The sequence below is a fragment of the Eleginops maclovinus genome, chromosome 6, assembly GCF_036324505.1.
Source record: "Eleginops maclovinus isolate JMC-PN-2008 ecotype Puerto Natales chromosome 6, JC_Emac_rtc_rv5, whole genome shotgun sequence".
Classification (NCBI taxonomy): domain Eukaryota; kingdom Metazoa; phylum Chordata; class Actinopteri; order Perciformes; family Eleginopidae; genus Eleginops; species Eleginops maclovinus.
Window position 1 is genome coordinate 14,937,547 of NC_086354.1, and position 16,805 is coordinate 14,954,351.

Consider the following 16,805-nt stretch of genomic DNA (forward strand, 5'->3'; position numbering starts at 1 on the left):
GACTCCTAGTGCACACGAACTGCACAAAAATAATTAATTTCCCTTATTCTGGTGATTGCATGTGAAGAGCGTAATTTAATCGGCTGAAATCCACTCAAATCTCACAGCTTTCATTTAGATGCACACCAAGAAATGTTCAAGAAAAGCTCTAAGAGGATCCTAGTTAATTCATGAGGAGCAGAGCCAGACATGCCTTGCTGCTTTGATGTTGTCCAGCCACCCCCTTGTGGATGGAGATCTAACCTTGCAGTACAAAATTGATGTACCTGTATACAATTTCCCTGTGTTCTTTTGATTCCCGACCTAGTCTCCTCTATCTCTCTTGCATGTCTTCTCATTCTCAGAAGGGGACAAACAAAGCATCCAACATCCTGTGTTCTGTAAATCTGAGAGATGCTGCTCTGGAAAATTTCCTCATGGAAGACTCAAATCTCATTTCCTCAAACAGACTACTTTCCCACAAGCCTTGTACCTTTCTGAAAAACCCAGGTCAGCGTTATGGTATTGAGACTTTATTTTACAGCAACCGGTTTCCTCACATGAAAAACAGCCAAAGACGTCTGCAGTTATGAAAAGTAAATGGCAAATGGTTGTGACGAAGAATGAAATCAAAAGCGATTTAAGAAACTAAAAGATTACGACTTTTTTTTCACAGGTATTTATTCAGTTTATCATGTAAGAAAATAAGACAAAGAGACGTTCCACTTCTCACATTTTCTTTCATGGCACACAAGGTGAAGGTGTTAGTTAAGTTTTTGGGCAGAAGAAAAAAAGAAAGAGAAAAGAAATTAAACAAAAACAGTGCATTATGACTTCCATGTTTTATACTCATATTCGGTAAGATTATGACCCCATTAAATAAGGGGAAACTAGCTTGACGGTTATATAACGTAAATCTTGACTGCATGTTCCAACATATTGTAAGCATAGGCTTCATTTGCATAGCTTATAGGTTAAAACAAAACTGCGTTTATATGGGCTACATGTTCTATTAACTATGTGTTGCTACCTTAAGGTAAAATACAACTTCAGAAAGCAATAAATGTACAATTGTGAAAAGCTTGAGTGCAGGAGAGTATGCCTTCAACCAATTTCAAATGAGAACATCATCAAACATGAGTCATTCATTCTCACTTTCATAACTTGGATTTCTGCAAAGCTTCTTTTTTTGTCACACAAAGACTGGAAATCGACAGAATACACAAGAACAGTTGACATTTTACAGTGAAAGTACTAAAGATAATGTAATACATGAACTGGTAAACCACATGTGGGTTGAGCCACATAGTTCTGTGGACAGGTGCATTCTTATCGCATTAGCTTTTCAGTAGCATATCTTAAGGCTGGGAATGGGTCCCCACATTGCTCCACTGCTTTAACAATCTAACTCACATCAACAAAGCAGCAACATCAAAAAAAATCTCAAACAAATGCAGTGCATCTACAGAAATTGTCTCAACACATTTTGGCATTCAAATATTGGTGTATTTAAAAATATTTTCTGATTTTTATGGTTTGTAATAAAGTACATTCTTCCCGTTTGTGATGGACAGAAGGAAGACTTGCAAGAGTCGACACTGTACTTTCCCTCCCTCTATATGCTAAACATATGGAAACATGTGGTGAATACAAGGTTTTTCAATGAGCGAATGATTATTGTCATTTAGGGAGCTGCACAGCCCCAACTGTGCATGACAGCAGGTCAAAATCAGAAAGACACAGATAACACTTCTATGCTAATGCCTCTGCTATTTCGGCCGTTCTGTAAAACAAATATCTAGCGCCCTCACTAGACCTACAGGGACATGACTTGACCGGCAAGTCTTGCCCTGCCCTGACTTACACCACCCCAACAAATGATGGATCCCACTTGGATCTTGACTGGATGAATATGTGCTCGGACACAAACTTCATGGAATAATGATATGCTTCCATTAACACTTAATGAGAAAATGTGTATTGAACTCTGGTCATATTCACAGGTGAAGAGTGAAATTACCAGTGCTGGTCCTGTTCTCTGTTTTTATTTCATGGCTTCAACCAGTAGTACCTGCTTTCCTTTCTCAATGAAATAAGATAGGATGCCAAGGGAAATAATTTGGTGCGTTTATTCCAGAGATGATAAAATTGAATGGCTTTTCTCCCCTCGGGGGTTTGGCTCAGTCACAGCAAACCCAAAACACACACACAATCATGCAAACAATTCACCCAAATATATTTGCCAAAAAACTGCATCTGAAATGTTGAAATATTATTTTTTTCTAGAAATTATGTTTTTGCATTAGTAAATGTATAAACACATCACACACTCTGTCTCTCTGCTATCTGATAGAACTGAAGAGTGCTCTTGTCTCTCAATGTAAGCTTGGTTCAGACACAGAGCACAACAACAAAACACATAGGGTCTCAACTTGTTTTAAACACAGAGGTAATTCAGTGAAAAAGGAAAGTGCTTTGCCTGCAAAGACTTTTGGTATGAAAAGGTAGAGAATAAGGGCCTTATTTAGACATAACTGAGAAATTCTAACATGTTGGACTTTCCTTTGTAATACATGACATGTGAAGATAAAAGCTGGGAGTTACCCTTCTGGTTTTCACAATAACCCCTGGTGGGAGGGATTTTTTTATATTTATTTGGCACAACCGGTCGGACAGACGGTCTGTTGATTTACCACTGTGCGAAATAAACTAAGAAAAAACAGCACTGTGCAAGTGGAGGCCTGACATCTAGTCAAAGTTTCAAAAAGCCTGTCTACTTTAAAACAAGGCTGTGGGATGTTTAGACTGCCCCCATTCCCTTAAAGTAAGGCTACTACCTCAAAAAGAAGCAGGTGGACTATCAAACTGAAAAGTCACTGGAATGCTCAGAGGATAGAATAATCAAAATGACTGAAGTCTATGGAGGAGTTGTGTAACTCTAGAAGCAAATAGTAAACATCTGCCAGTTTTTTTAATCCTCTCTTCTGATATCATAAATACACTCAAATCCTGACCTTTCCTCCACCTAGAGTTGTGCACTTATACAGCTGGAGGAGGGGATGGGATGGGGGGGTGCAAAGGAGGGGCATCGGACTTTGAATAAGGTAAGGCTGCTGTCACTCCCTCTTGTCAGCTGCTTTGGACTGCTCCCTCTGAATCATGCAGCGGCGAACAATACTATCAAAACTCCCCAGGTAGAAGAGGGCGATGGTCCGAAATAACCCCATGGTAACAATCTGTGTACAGAAGATAAATGGACATTAGAATTGGAAAACTGCACCTCAATAAAAGCATCCTTGAGCCGCACCACTCAGGTCAATTTACCTGCTGGAGACCCTCTGTGATGGAAGTAACAGGGGACATTCCACAGGTGAGGGCGGATAACATGTAACCGTCGGGTCCCACAGAGCAGTTGAAGTTCCCCTGCTGCAAGAGCGAAGAAAATAAATGGCATTCAGGTAAATGAGCAACAGATTATTCATCCACGGGATAGGAAACATGGTGGGTTAGTGGCAAGTGAAATACAATTCTTACCACTGCATCCCGAACAATGATTTTGGCCACTTGGTCTGGTTGACACACTCCAGAGGTTTCAGAGATTAATTTGGTCTCTAGAGGCTAGCAGAGTAAAGAAGAAAGGAATATGCTTTAGAGCAGAATGGACAATTAATTATGTTACGGTTTATTGTTTTTAAAAGATGTTTACCTTGGTCTTATTTTCCTCAGCCAATCCTGGAGTGTCAGTGTCAGGCGGGTAGGCCACAGTCACATAGATATTGTAAGGCTTTATCTGGAATGTAGAAAAGCAACACTCACTGAACATTATGTCTTACCATTTGACATTGATGATAACCTACAACACTAAAAAGAATTCACAAAAAGGCAATAGTGTTAAGTATAAATGCCCCCTATTGATAGATTGGGAATCATTTTCACACATCAGCACAAGCAACTCAGCAGCAAAAAAATATAATTAGCTATTTTTCTTGAACTAGGTGCTTTGAATTGCAGCATGTTGCCTTGGTGTACAAAGGTTTCCTGTGTCCAAAAACTCACCTCCATCTGCAGAGACTCAGCTAAGCCACGCAGGGCAAACTTGGATGGTGAGTAGGCAGTGTATCCAAACAGGCCGATCTGGCCGGCTTGGGAGGACACGAACAAGATGCGGCCCATCCTTCGTTCCTTCATGGTGGTTATGACAGCCCGCGTAGGGTAAACACTGCCAAGGTAATTCACTTCCATCATTTTCTGTTGGAGGAGGTCATAATTCACACAAATTATAACAAGGTTGGTTTCGTAGATGTAGGTTCATGTCGACTTTTGTAAAGTAACTCATTAAATGAAATTAGTGTGGTAGGGAATGTTTTTTTTTAATGTATATTAACAGAACAAAACTATTAGTATGGCTATAAGTCACCAATAGTATTGTTAGTAAGTGTGTTGAATATAATGCCCATAATAACTTGGAAATATATGGCCTTATTCAAATAAATGGTGGTGTTTATAAACTATAGTCTTATTTTAACACTTAGCTTATTGTCTTAACATAAACAACCCCATGGCTGTGTCTTGGCCTCACTCCCAGGTACCTACTTTGAAACGATCCACTTCCATGTCTTCAAACTTTCCGGAAATGGATAAACCAGCACAGTTCACTAACATATCCACAGGACCAAGCTTTTCTTGAGCCTGCACGACAACAAAAACACACTTCAGCACTGAATTATTAAAAAGGAACCCAAGATGTTCCTCTGTTGCTAAGAGAGTAACGTTACCTGTTTTATCACACTTTCCACCTGGCTGTAATCACTCGAAACATCCACCGATATGCAGAGCACCACCTGAGTAAAGAAATTGAACATTATCATATGCAATGTAATGCACAATGGCATCAGCTATTATTCACTTTACAAACATGTATACTGTACAGTCATAGCAGATGCTTTAAATCAATATCTAACAGTTAAACTATCAATAAATAAATGGCTCCTACCTGTTTGTCATTGATGGCAAATTTCTCCAACTCCTTCTTTGCTTGAAGCAATTTCGCCTTAGGAAAAAAAAAGTTTTACATTATAAATATTCAGAAACATGCAAACTGTTTAGCACCGAATAAAATACTTTTTGCATGCTAGTGGAGAACATCCTTCACCTGTCATGGAGCCGGTCAAACTTTAGAATATATTTGACGGTGTTAGACACTAAACGTGTTGGCTATAATAACAAATAGGTTGCTTAGAGGCAAGACACAAAGGAATGATTTGTGGAATTCGGTTTGTGCTGACCTCATTCCGTGCAACCAAAGTAATGAATGCTCCTTGTCTGTAGCACTCAATTGCAATGCATTTTCCAATCCCACTTGAGCCTCCTGTCACCTAAAAATGAAAAAGATTACAACTATATTAAGCAAAAGGTCAAAATGTTATGGTACATGTACTTTACTGTATTGTCATGTTTTGCTATTTTGTACTTCTTCCTCACAACAATTCAGAGGTAACCAGTGTACTTTTAATCAACTTAAATGTTTTAATACCTTAAGTTACTCTGCAGATTTAGATGAATAATGTGAAATATAGACAACACTTAAATAAGACTGTAGTTACACCTGGGCTAACATTAAAAGCTACACTGCAGTATACAAAGTAATTATAACTAGTTGCACCTTTACCAGCTGTGACAACACATTAATGCATTAATAGTTATAATCAAAAATATGATATGTATTATTCTGAAATGGGCCAAACTACATAATGAATACTTATACTGTTGGTACTCTAAGAATGAATTGAGGACTTTACTCTTAAGAAAGTATTTCTAATCTCTGGTCCTTCTACTTTTACTTAGGTACAATAGGTCAGGGTAAATGTACTAGAGTTGAGGGATTTCGGAAGTTAGCGTTAGCATAACTGTAACGTTAACGTTTCAATTCATTATGTGGGCGTGTCACTTTCATAACAGTTCACTGTCGTTTTAAATTCGCAACTCACAAAATACATTTCTCATTCAAAGCGTTATGGCTGGTTATCAGCTATAGCTAACAACTGAAAGCCTAGAATAACGCTACAGTTAGAGACAACGTTAGCTTCCGTTCCCAGCCTAACTAACGTCAGCAGTTAACATGGACACTTACCACGACGTGGGCCCCGTTCAGTTTCAGAGGTTTGGGACTAATAAGAGGCGATATCATGTATAACAGCAACACAAAGGCAACAATAAAGGCAGCCACTACAATAAGCATGATGAATGGCAGAAGGAGCCACCAGGAGTTGATAAAAAGCCAATCCGTGATCGTTGAGCTCAACGCTTCTTCAGAGGACATGGGTGAAACCTGACTATCGTTAGCTTGTTTGCTAACTAGCAGGCCAGCTTCTGGGGTCCGATAACGGGAGCTACGAGGCAGGCAATTGCCCTCAAAGGGGGAGGCGAAACACAGGGGGGGGAGGAGTAGTTGGAAGGTTTGTCAGTAAGTCAAAGCAGTGTAACGACCAGATTAAGTACGCGGTGGACCTTCGCTCCCCGGTACCAAGCGCTGTCTGTAGAAACCAAAACAAATCGAACTGTGCACTGCAAACGGACGCTTAACCAGGGTACTTGGTAATTGTAGTTCTCCAGCTAACAGTGTTTCTGCTGTATCCAACGCTTCTTGCGTGTACCTTAACATCAACTCCCACAATGCAATGCCCCGCTTACTCATTCGTCGTATACATTTCAATCGTATAGTTAAACTCCACACCCTCTTTTCAGAGGTGAGAGAAATACTTAGCTCTTGTATTTGCGTAGAAGTACCAGTGTAGGAATACGCTTTTTCAAGTGGAAGTCCTGCATTCAAAAGGTTACTCAAGTATCTTAATGTATATTTCAACATTTTTAACTTGCCTCTCTTTATGCATTTATGTTCACCCCAAAACCAACCACCCACCAGGTATGTTTGATGATACAAATTGTGAAAATGGTAATAATCAATCTATATCCACTGTGTTAATGCTGGACAAAAACTAGTCCTGGAGATGTTACAAAAGGAAACAGGTTTTCTTTATGTAGCTATAACTTTTTATTTACATTATTGAAACAAAAACAGAAACTCTTATGCATTGTCACCTCTTCCCAAAGAAAAGGGTCAAGTGTTGGCTATATGTATAGACATTTACAGTAAAGTAAGAGATATTCCCCATCAAAAGTTAAAGGAGATAGTTTGCACACCTTAGGAGCAAAATAACACATTTGTATACAATCTCTAAAAGAGCTTACATGAAATGTGAAAGTTTCATACATTTCTTAGTTGTATCGACAAAGCACTGGATATATAAGAAGTATGACCAATTAAGAAATAAACCAATAAAAAATAAATCTTGCAGTTTCTCTAGAAGGCACATGGTGCACACTGCCACTTGTGGCTACATATACTTCATGCTTGGAGATACATTCCTATATTGTCAGGTATACAAGAAAAAGATCTCTCCACCTGAGCCTTCATTGTCCTTAGTTTTGTTAGACCAAAATTTATAATGAATTTATCTTAACACAAGGCTTAGTTTTTTGCAGTTTAAATTGGATAATCAGCAATGCCTATGGATAATAATGAAAAATATGTACAGTATGTTGTGAGAAACCTAACTCATGAGCCGAGTGCAAAGCAATTAAAAGCATGAGTCCTTGAAGATTGTAAAATAATGCTGGTCTGGCACCATTGGTGATCCACCCTTGTAGCGTGTTTAATTCAAATGAAAAATAAGTAAACAAACATAAATGTTCTTTTCTTTTTTTTTAGGGAACTTGATGCACTTGAATTTCCAAAGGGTCTAATACAGCTCTCATCCTGAGTATCTGTCTCAAAACTCTTAAACGTTCACCACCTTGAGACAACAGTGACATATTTTACCACGACGTTTCCTATGAACTCATGCCCCGCTTCATTCCCCCAGCCCAAGATTTAAACATTCCACAAAGTACAGTATACACTATAAAATGCTTGTTTGTTTTCTTAATATAAAACAGAGAATACATAAGGTTTATTTATTAGTGAGATATCTTAAGACTGGAAAAGGGATGCAAGAGCTAGTCCTAAAGTTAAAATAAATTATTTTGATTTCAAAAACCTTACTTGCAATAATTGTTGTGTATGTCTGCTTTTAGTTTTGCTAAGCTGCTTTGTTGTAATGAGTTTCTGCATTTGGGAAGTATTTTGGTTGATATTAAATAAAACTCAGTCCTTCCAGTCTTTGAGTGGTTATCAAATTGGCAGAGAAACGCAGTAATCTTGTCCACTTACGATAAACCACAAAGCCTGGTGAATGGTTATGATGAGACAGATAGAGAGGACAAAATGAGACAGGTACAAAAAGAAGAGACAATAACAATTCCTTTGCTTTGGTTTGGCTTGGCTTAATCCTCCCTCTTAGCCTTCCTGTCCAAAGTCCTCTGTGAATTTTTTCAGTTTGCCCAGATCTTGATCATTGACTGTTGGCTTTGTGTTGGCCAGAGACCTCAACATGTCAGACTAAAAAGAGGAGAAAAATATAACATGATATTAAAGCGGAGGCTCAAATGTGCAATTATATTACCATTTGTCTTGCTTTGTTTATTCTTACCATGCATACTACAGGTTCCAACAGCTTCTCCCCAGGTACCTCCATCCATGTCATTTCAATCGCGTTGGGATCGCCAGGTGAGCAAGGAGTCAAGAGGTCATCTACTAACATGTTGGGGTCATCTCTTGATGGACCTCGTACCTTTATTCAATCATGATAAAAGAAAGGAAATAAAAGTGACAATTAAGTCAACTATAACATGTTGCAGTGTAGTGTAAAGCAGTAAGAGATATTTTAAAAGACATACCCGTTTGAAGTGGGTTGCTGACTGGACCTTTCGAACAGGCTGCATTAGAGCATCTCTGACAATGACACTGATATCAGCTCCTGAGTATCCATTTGTCTTCTTGCCCAGAGTGACAAAGTCGGTCTCGTTGAGACAGTTGGCGGTCGAGCCCAGATGGAGCTTGAACATGAAGGAGCGGGCATGCTCTTCAGGCAGCGGGATGTAGATCCTTTTCTCAAATCTGAGCGTATTATTGGTGCACAGTCAGTCAATGTGAGTGACAACATGGTTACTAACATCTTTCACCAAGTAGTTACAATTACCTTCTTCTGATGGCTGAGTCGAGGGTCCATGGGATGTTTGTTGCTCCAAGTACCAGCACTCCCTCGTTGTCAGTCCCCACACCTGCAAAACTAAAAAAGTCAGACTACGTACACATCTAAATTCTTCATTTTAACATCACACGTTGGTGCTTTCAGTGACAAATCATTAATTGAATGACTAATTGATTGGAGTGCACCCCATGGATTGGTGAAAATTTGAATCACACTTGAACAAAGATGAAGTTTAAACATGTCTGGGCTATATAACTCCCTTTCTCACCTAAATTCATGGTTGCCAGTGGCTTTTCATCTATAAACTATGCCGCGCTTCCGGCCACACCTCAATCACTGACGTCACAGCAGGGGTTTTCCCTCACCTGACAGAGACCATATCTGCTGTGAAATTGTTTTATGGGTGTGACTGTATCAGCTTGCCGTAAAGTTTGATTCAGTTTAGAGTGCTGCACTCAAAATGTTTTACCTCATGTGATTCATTGGTCATTCAAAGTTTTAATTGATCACACATGAGTAAAAAAAAAAAGTTAACAAGGAAGTAAATAAATAGTGAGAGTCAAGCCACATCCTTACTGGATTAATAAGTTTAAGAAGAATAAATACATCTCAAATATTTGCCATTGGGATCATTTGTGTTAAGTGACCAAACAACCCAGATCTTTTTTACCTTTAAACCCAGCCTTTGCAGCTTTAATTTTCTCCTGAGCACAGCAGGATTTTTTATGGTGATACATTGGTCTTTCCCATGCCCTGTAACTAAAATGATTCCAGGGATAATGTAGGATGCATATAGAAACTAAAAGTGTTGCTTCATTTAGTAATCAAACAATCGTTTATCAGACTTACCTTGCATCTGAACCAGGAACTCTGTCTTAATACGTCGAGCAGCCTCACTCTCGTTTTCACTTCTTGAGCCACACAGGGAGTCAATCTCATCAATGAAGATAATAGAAGGCTTGTGTTCCCTCGCAAGGCTAAACAGATTCTTCACCAACCTGAGAAGCAAAAGGGAAGTTTAAGAAATAAGAAAACAACTTGCTGCTGGCTGCAGTTTATGTTATGCTTAACTCTGTTCTACTTCGCCTAGGTGGATTAATCTTTATACGACTTACTTTTCACTCTCTCCTAGCCATTTGGAGACAAGATCAGACGAGGAGATGGAGAAGAAGGTTGAGTTGTTTGCCTCTGTGGCAACAGCTTTAGCCAGATAGGACTTTCCTGTTCCTGGGGGTCCAAAGAGCAAGATCCCTCTCCATGGAGTTCTCTTTCCTGTCAGTCAAGCAAAGAGGTAATTTAGGCTAAAGTGTCACCAGGAATCTTCAAATGCATTCCGACTGTTCCTGGCAACAAAGATGTTGGCTTCTGTCATTCAAGGGCAAATTTATGAGGAAGCCTTTCTAATAATTAAGATAAGCATTACCCGTGAAAAGGTGGGGGAATTTGATTGGAAGAATAACAGCTTCTTTCAGTGCCTCCTTGGCTCCTTCTAGTCCAGCAACATCATTCCATTTGATGTTTGGTTTCTCCATAACAATTGCACCTGGAAAGAAGAACAAAGAACATTTCTAAAGGTCTTCATAAAGGTCAGATTTAGGCAAGACTGCATGTGAAAGAAAATCATGAGAAATCAAAAAGTATTAACACAACTAAATTCAGATATTTTAATTAAGTATGCAGGAGGCCCAATGTTCTCAAAACGAACATTACAAACCTGAGAGTTGATTTTGGAATTTCTTTTTCTCTGGATCATCCCCTTCATCGCTTTCGTTCCTGGAGACACAAAGATATCATTAAAAATAAATCTACAATTGTGCCTATATACAGTGGGGCAAAAAAGTATTTAGTCAGCCACCAATTGTGCAAGTACTCCCATTTAAAAAGATGAGAGAGGCCTGTAATTTTTATCATAGGTATACCTCAACTATGAGAGACAGAATGAGAAAAGAAAATCCAGAAAATCACATTGTAGGATTTTTAATGAATTTATTTTCAAATGATTGTGGAAAATAAGTATTTGGTCAATAACAAAAGTTCATATCAATACTTTGTTATATACCCTTTGTTGGCAATGACAGAGGTCAAACGTTTTCTGTAAGTCTTCACAAGGTTTTCACACACTGTTGCTGGTATTTTGGCCCATTCCTCCTTGCAGATCTCCTCTAAAGCAGTGATGTTTTGGGGCTGTCGCTGGGCAACACAGACTTTCAACTCCCTCCAAAGATTTTCTATGGGGTTGAGATCTGGAGACTGGCTAGGCCACTCCAGGACCTTGAAATGCTTCTTACGAAGCCACTCCTTCGTTGCCCTGGTGGTGTGTTTGGGATCATTGTCATGCTGAAAGACCCAGCCACGCTTCATCTTCAGTGCCCTTGCTGATGGAAGGAGGTTTTCACTCAAAATTCACGATACATGGCCCCATTCATTCTTTCCTTTACACGGATCAGTCGTCCTGGTCCCTTTGCAGAAAAACAGCCCCAAAGCATGATGTTTCCACCCCCATGCTTCACAGTAGGTATGGTGTTCTTTGGATGCAACTCTGCATTCTTTCTCCTCCAAACACGACGAGTTGAGTTTTTACCAAAAAGTTCTATTTTGGTTTCATCTGACCATATGACATTCTCCCAATCCTCTTCTGGATCATCCAAATGCCCTCTAGCAAACTTCAGACGGGCCTGGACATGTACTGGCTTAAGCAGGGGGACACGTCTGGAACTGCAGGATGTAAGTCCCTGGCTGCGTAGTGTGTTACTGATGGTAGCCTCTGTTACTTTGGTCCCAGCTCTCTGCAGGTCATTCACTAGGTCCCCCCGTGTGGTTCTGGGATTTTTGCTCACCGTTCTTGTCATCATTTTGACCCCACGGGGTGAGATCTTGCGTGGAGCCCCAGATCGAGGGAGATTAGCAGTGGTCTTGTATGTCTTCCATTTTCTAATAATTGCTCCCACAGTTGATTTCTTCACACCAAGCTGCTTACCTATTGCAGATTCAGTTTTCCCAGCCTGGTGCAGGTCTACAATTTTGTCTCTGGTCTCCTTTGACAGCTCTTTGGTCTTGGCCATAGTGGAGTTTGGAGTATGACTGTTTGAGGTTGTGGACAGGTGTCTTTTATACTGACAACGAGTTCAAAAAGGTGCCATTAATACAGGTAACGAGTGGAGGACAGAGGAGCCTCTTAAAGAAGAAGTTACAGGTCTGTGAGAGCCAGAAATCTTGCTTGTTTGTAGGTGACCAAATACTTAGTTTACCGAGGAATTTACCAATTAATTCCTTAAAAATCCTACAATGTGATTTCCTGGATTTTCTTTTCTCATTTTGTCTCTCATAGTTGAGGTATACCTATGATAAAAATTACAGGCCTCTCTCACCTTTTTAAATGGGAGAACTTGCACAATTGGTGGCTGACTAAATACTTTTTTGCCCCACTGTATAAAGTACAAAATAATGTACTATATGTCTATTCCTATATACAGTGTAGCTATCTCAAGGGAAGACAGATTTTCTATGCAGGTCTGAATAGAATCACGTCTGCCCCACCCACATACACACCCTTTGTCGTCAGACTGTGACTCTTTCACAGGCTTTGCAGGGGGAGCATTTTCTTTCTTCTTTAGGTACTCCTTCAACTTCTCTGCTCTGTCCAAATATTCGGCACATTTTGCCCGGATGCTCTGTTTAGCTTTGTCACTCTGGGCTTCATCTGTGAAGAATAACCACAAAGAATGTGCACAAAAATGGTATCATGTTTTAGAATGTGTTGCTAAAAAAGACATCACAAAAGTGTAATTTATTTAAATTATACCTGCAATCATTGCTATTATGATCATATACAGAAATAATAAGACAATGCCAATATGTTGTTTAGCGCCTTACATTTCACCACATGGAGGAAGTACTGAACAGCAGCCTGGTAGAGTCGCAGAGCCTCTTCGTATTTCTGAGCTTTATCCTCCTGAGCAGCCTTGCTGGCAAGATCAATGGCTTTCTAAAATAAAAGTGATACAGAGTGGTGTAAGTTGTATAACCTCTGCAGGTTCTACAATAGACGACGAATACTGACATCTGTGTGAGGTTCATGACTTTGAATTATGAAACGGTCAGGACATAAACAACCAAAACAAACATCCAATCAATAGGATAAAAGTAAGTGCGAAAGTTGTGAGATTAATCAAACAAGTGACGCATACTATAAAAGTAAATATCTCAAGACGTAGTGAATCTTCCTATATTTATATGTTTCAATCAAATGGATGTGTTAACATCAGATTTGATACTTCAAATGTCTTGTGTGATGATACTACGCACACCGAAGTAGGAGTGAACCGGGATGAATTATTTCACTTCCTTTTTTTTTACCGTAGCTATTCAATATGTATAACACACTTGTTACTGTAACACAACCCCTAAAGGATATACCGTTAACAGTTTGACTTTCTTCTTGAAGGGGATGTCTATTTAAAGGCCAAATAAAAACAGTTAGCAAGCTAACAACGTTAATCTCATTAGCTATGTGTTTTGTTCTTCTATGCAGGCTAGCCCTTATGATATGGCATTGCATACAATTTCGTATACTGTAACAAAGTAAAATATCATCTTTAATAACACCTATGTCCAACAATTTCACACGTTTCTGACCTGCGTTGTTGACAAGTAAACTGCCAAATTCATGCCCATGTTAGCTAGCCATGCTAATCAGCAGCTAATGCTATTTTACACAGTCGGAGGCATTTACAGCGAACACCACTCGACAAAACAAGGCCAGGCGTTTCAGTAGTCAACAACTACGATTCTTTTTCAGTTAAGGCCAACATGTGAACATCTATTTTCGGTTATTTACGCGATTTTAAGCCAGCCCTGTGTCTTTGTCCTGCTCTACTTACCTGCAAATTATTGTTGGTAGCCATAATGGCTGATCACTTGTCCAATAATAGAAACAGACGTAACTCCGTCGTGAGGAAATCCTTTTAAAATAAACTGCTTTATAATTTAACGGTACACGTAGAGTGTAAAGTCGACAATCGAGGTTTTTCTGAAGCTTGTTTTCGTTTCTAAGATCGCTCCCGAGTCAGATCGAGTGAGAAACTTCCGCATTGAAGAGTCGATACTCGCGTGCACGGAATGTGATGACGTCAAGACGTACCCACGGTAGGCTACAGTTCAGAGTACACTGCGTTTCTATTTTTAAATTATACGATAAAGCATTGATTGCTCTTATTTTAAAACTAAAGCAAATATAAGATCAATCGTCACCACGTTTTCTTCCGTTGTGATCCAATTTACTCTAATCTTTTATTACTATTTTTCTTCTTTCGTTACCTGTCATCTGGCTTGATATGTGGCGTCTTTTGTTTAACCAATCCCCGTCCCATTAATAGTATAGTAGTCTATAGGTTTATCCAAATTAATTCTGCCAGACTAACTATTAACCTTTGTCTTTCTGACTTTAATTACTTTGTGAAAGTAACTTGGTAGCATAAATTACTGTAGTTTACAGCAACTTAGTTGACTAGCCTGAGGTTCCTGAACCTTGTGCTCAAAGGGAAACCAGTGATCATAGTCTATTAATGTTAATTGGTCCTGAAATTAGCCATTCTGCAAAACGTTTTAAGTAAGAGTTTGAATGCATGACTTTAACTGGTAAAAGAGTATTTGTATGCTGTGGTATTGCTCCATATACTGACGTAAATCCACACTTTTACCTCTTCCGCCACTTCCGTGAATTATCTATCATCTAAACAGCATTAACATTAGGTTGGAGTAAGCAACAGGTCCACTCATGCCACAGCACATACTATCTGAAACATATCTCAATTTTGGCACCATGAAAGATAATATCAATATTTATAATACAAATATTATGTAAATCATTTCTACAATAACCTCTTTCATCACTAGATACTCCTGTAGTTCTTCCACACGGTCCAGGTACTGTTTACATTTATCTCTGATCTTTTGGTTGCCTTCTTTACCCTGGGGTTCACCTGATGAGAAGAAAAACATTCATTGAATAACATTCTGTAATCATTTCTGTAACACACATGTTATACACTACTTAGAAGTTATTGCAAACTTGCACTAACAAAAACATTAATAGAGTAATTTCATTTTCAGTAATTATGTGTCATTAGATGCATTTTGTTTCCAGATGTACTGACGCACGTTTTACAATGTGCAGAAAGTACTTGACAGCATGTTGGTAGGATTGGATTGCTTCCTCATAGTTTCCAGCCTGGTCTTCTACTGAAGCCTTCTGTGCTACAGCAATAGCTTTCTAGGAGAGAAAATGCATTAACATTTCACATTCAAAAATATCTTAAGCTTTTACTGTTATCACTACATGATACCAGGGCCCTGAAACCAGTATACCAAAATGACATGAAGTTGTTAGTAGTGTTTATGGCTTTTGTGCAAATGTGTGAAACATCTTTCCTGAATATTTGTTCATGGATATTATTAATATTGAATTGCACTAATTGTATAGTCAGTTCAAATCTGCCTGTGAAAATCTGAGAACAAAATATCTAAAAGCTGCTGAAACGTTTTCTGTATATAAATACCCTCAGTTTTGTAAAGTATCTACTTAGCATCTGCGTAGCAGATCGAGCCTTTGCTCTAATTATAAAAAATGTTTTATTTATAATAGAAAAGCTAAGGTTTATTAGAGGAATTGAATACTGCTATTTGAACCAATGACAGAGAACTACACTGAATATCACATGTCTATCTACACCAATCAGAAAACACATAGAACTTTGAGATGTGGTTACATGTCCTGCCTAAAACATTTCATAAACAGATAAATTAACAATTTCACAGACTGACATTGAGTCTGTTGACTTGATGTGGATCACTATGTTTGGTCAATGATGTAGCTCAGTCAGCTCTTGTAGAAACAGAAATAGGCTGTTGCCACAACATATTCCGCAAATAAAGTGCTAATTCTGTTATTGTACAATAAAACGACTGAAGACTGAATCCACATAAAGCTTGTTCTCATAATGAAACCTGTTGGATTGCATTCAGGGCATAGGATACACTTGGTGTTTGTTTTTATCCAAAATACTACACTTTCTGCAGTCGACTCTGCCGATAAACGAAGCGCTTCCAGTAGTTAGCAAAGTTATTCACCCTACCTGTAAAGTTGTTGGCTCCATGCGGAGTCCTGTGGGAATTAAAAACAAAACAGATTCAGGTTTCGTTTACCCAGCCGTATGTCACCGCTCAATAAGTTCCTGTATGCATATCACTCCCTCAGCTATGACACATGCGTCCTGTAAAAGCTGTCTGCCCAGTCAAAGGAATGGCAGCGATGCTGGGACGCGGAAACCCTCTTGCCACTGAGTCACGATGTTTGATTGTTGTTGTTCTAGTTACCGAGTCAAAACATAAGTTACTGAGCCATTGTATGACCCAAATAGAAACAGCTGTATCGGAATTATGTAATAATTAGCTTTCACTTAAAATTAAATGTTGGTACACAATATTGTAGCTTTTATTTCGAGGGGCCATGTAAAACCGGAGACTCCAATGGTGTACTTGTAGGCAATACCTCATAACACTTCAGTAATCATTGTCATGTGATCATCGTTTTCTCCACTAGATGTCAACCTAGGATCACTGTAGGAGGACCAACAATATTATTAAGTGCCCTACAAATCAATGGTAGGGTACATGTTT

General features: G+C 38.9%; 2 protein-coding genes across 4 annotated transcripts; both read right to left on the bottom strand.

Moving 5' to 3' along the window:
• Window positions 1–804: 804 nt before the first annotated feature.
• kdsr (3-ketodihydrosphingosine reductase) lies at window positions 805–6,569 on the bottom strand. Its single transcript, XM_063885800.1, has 10 exons — window positions 6,110–6,569; window positions 5,265–5,354; window positions 4,973–5,029; window positions 4,755–4,820; window positions 4,573–4,668; window positions 4,036–4,227; window positions 3,686–3,769; window positions 3,514–3,597; window positions 3,304–3,405; window positions 805–3,215 (listed from the first exon to the last, which is right to left on the bottom strand). Exons 1-10 carry the CDS (start codon window positions 6,296–6,298, stop codon window positions 3,096–3,098), a joined length of 1,080 nt encoding a protein of 359 aa, XP_063741870.1. The 5' UTR covers window positions 6,299–6,569; the 3' UTR covers window positions 805–3,095.
• Window positions 6,570–7,006: 437 nt separating this feature from the next.
• vps4b (vacuolar protein sorting 4 homolog B) lies at window positions 7,007–16,475 on the bottom strand. 3 transcript variants are annotated; one of them, XM_063885771.1, is made up of 13 exons: window positions 16,262–16,475; window positions 15,288–15,399; window positions 15,009–15,109; window positions 13,002–13,113; window positions 12,678–12,828; window positions 10,843–10,901; window positions 10,552–10,671; window positions 10,244–10,400; window positions 9,978–10,126; window positions 9,117–9,198; window positions 8,815–9,034; window positions 8,568–8,708; window positions 7,007–8,476 (listed from the first exon to the last, which is right to left on the bottom strand). In XM_063885771.1, the coding sequence occupies exons 1-13, from the start codon at window positions 16,280–16,282 to the stop codon at window positions 8,375–8,377; spliced, it is 1,527 nt and encodes a 508-aa protein (XP_063741841.1). In that variant the 5' UTR covers window positions 16,283–16,475; the 3' UTR covers window positions 7,007–8,374. The 3 variants fall into 3 exon arrangements, with proteins under 3 accessions (XP_063741841.1, XP_063741843.1, XP_063741842.1); XM_063885773.1 differs by lacking the exon at window positions 15,288–15,399 and having other exon boundaries at window positions 16,262–16,371; XM_063885772.1 differs by lacking the exons at window positions 15,009–15,109; window positions 15,288–15,399; window positions 16,262–16,475 and adding an exon at window positions 14,009–14,257.
• Window positions 16,476–16,805: the final 330 nt, after the last annotated feature.

Bases quoted from the DNA above. Each gene is read 5' to 3' on its own strand.
- kdsr (XM_063885800.1), bottom strand. From the start codon at position 6,298: ATGTCCTCTGAAGAAGCGTTGAGCTCAACGATCACGGATTGGCTTTTT. The intron at 5,355-6,109 runs GTAAGTGTCCAT...TTTCATTTTTAG, and splicing joins TGAACGGGGCCCACGTCGTG to GTGACAGGAGGCTCAAGTGG. The intron at 3,216-3,303 runs GTAAATTGACCT...TTCTGTACACAG, and splicing joins TCACAGAGGGTCTCCAGCAG to ATTGTTACCATGGGGTTATT.
- vps4b (XM_063885771.1), bottom strand. From the start codon at position 16,282: ATGGAGCCAACAACTTTACAG. The intron at 10,902-12,677 runs GTGTGTATGTGG...TTGTGTCTCCAG, and splicing joins TCACAGTCTGACGACAAAGG to GAACGAAAGCGATGAAGGGG. The intron at 8,709-8,814 runs GTATGTCTTTTA...GATTGAATAAAG, and splicing joins CAGCAACCCACTTCAAACGG to GTACGAGGTCCATCAAGAGA.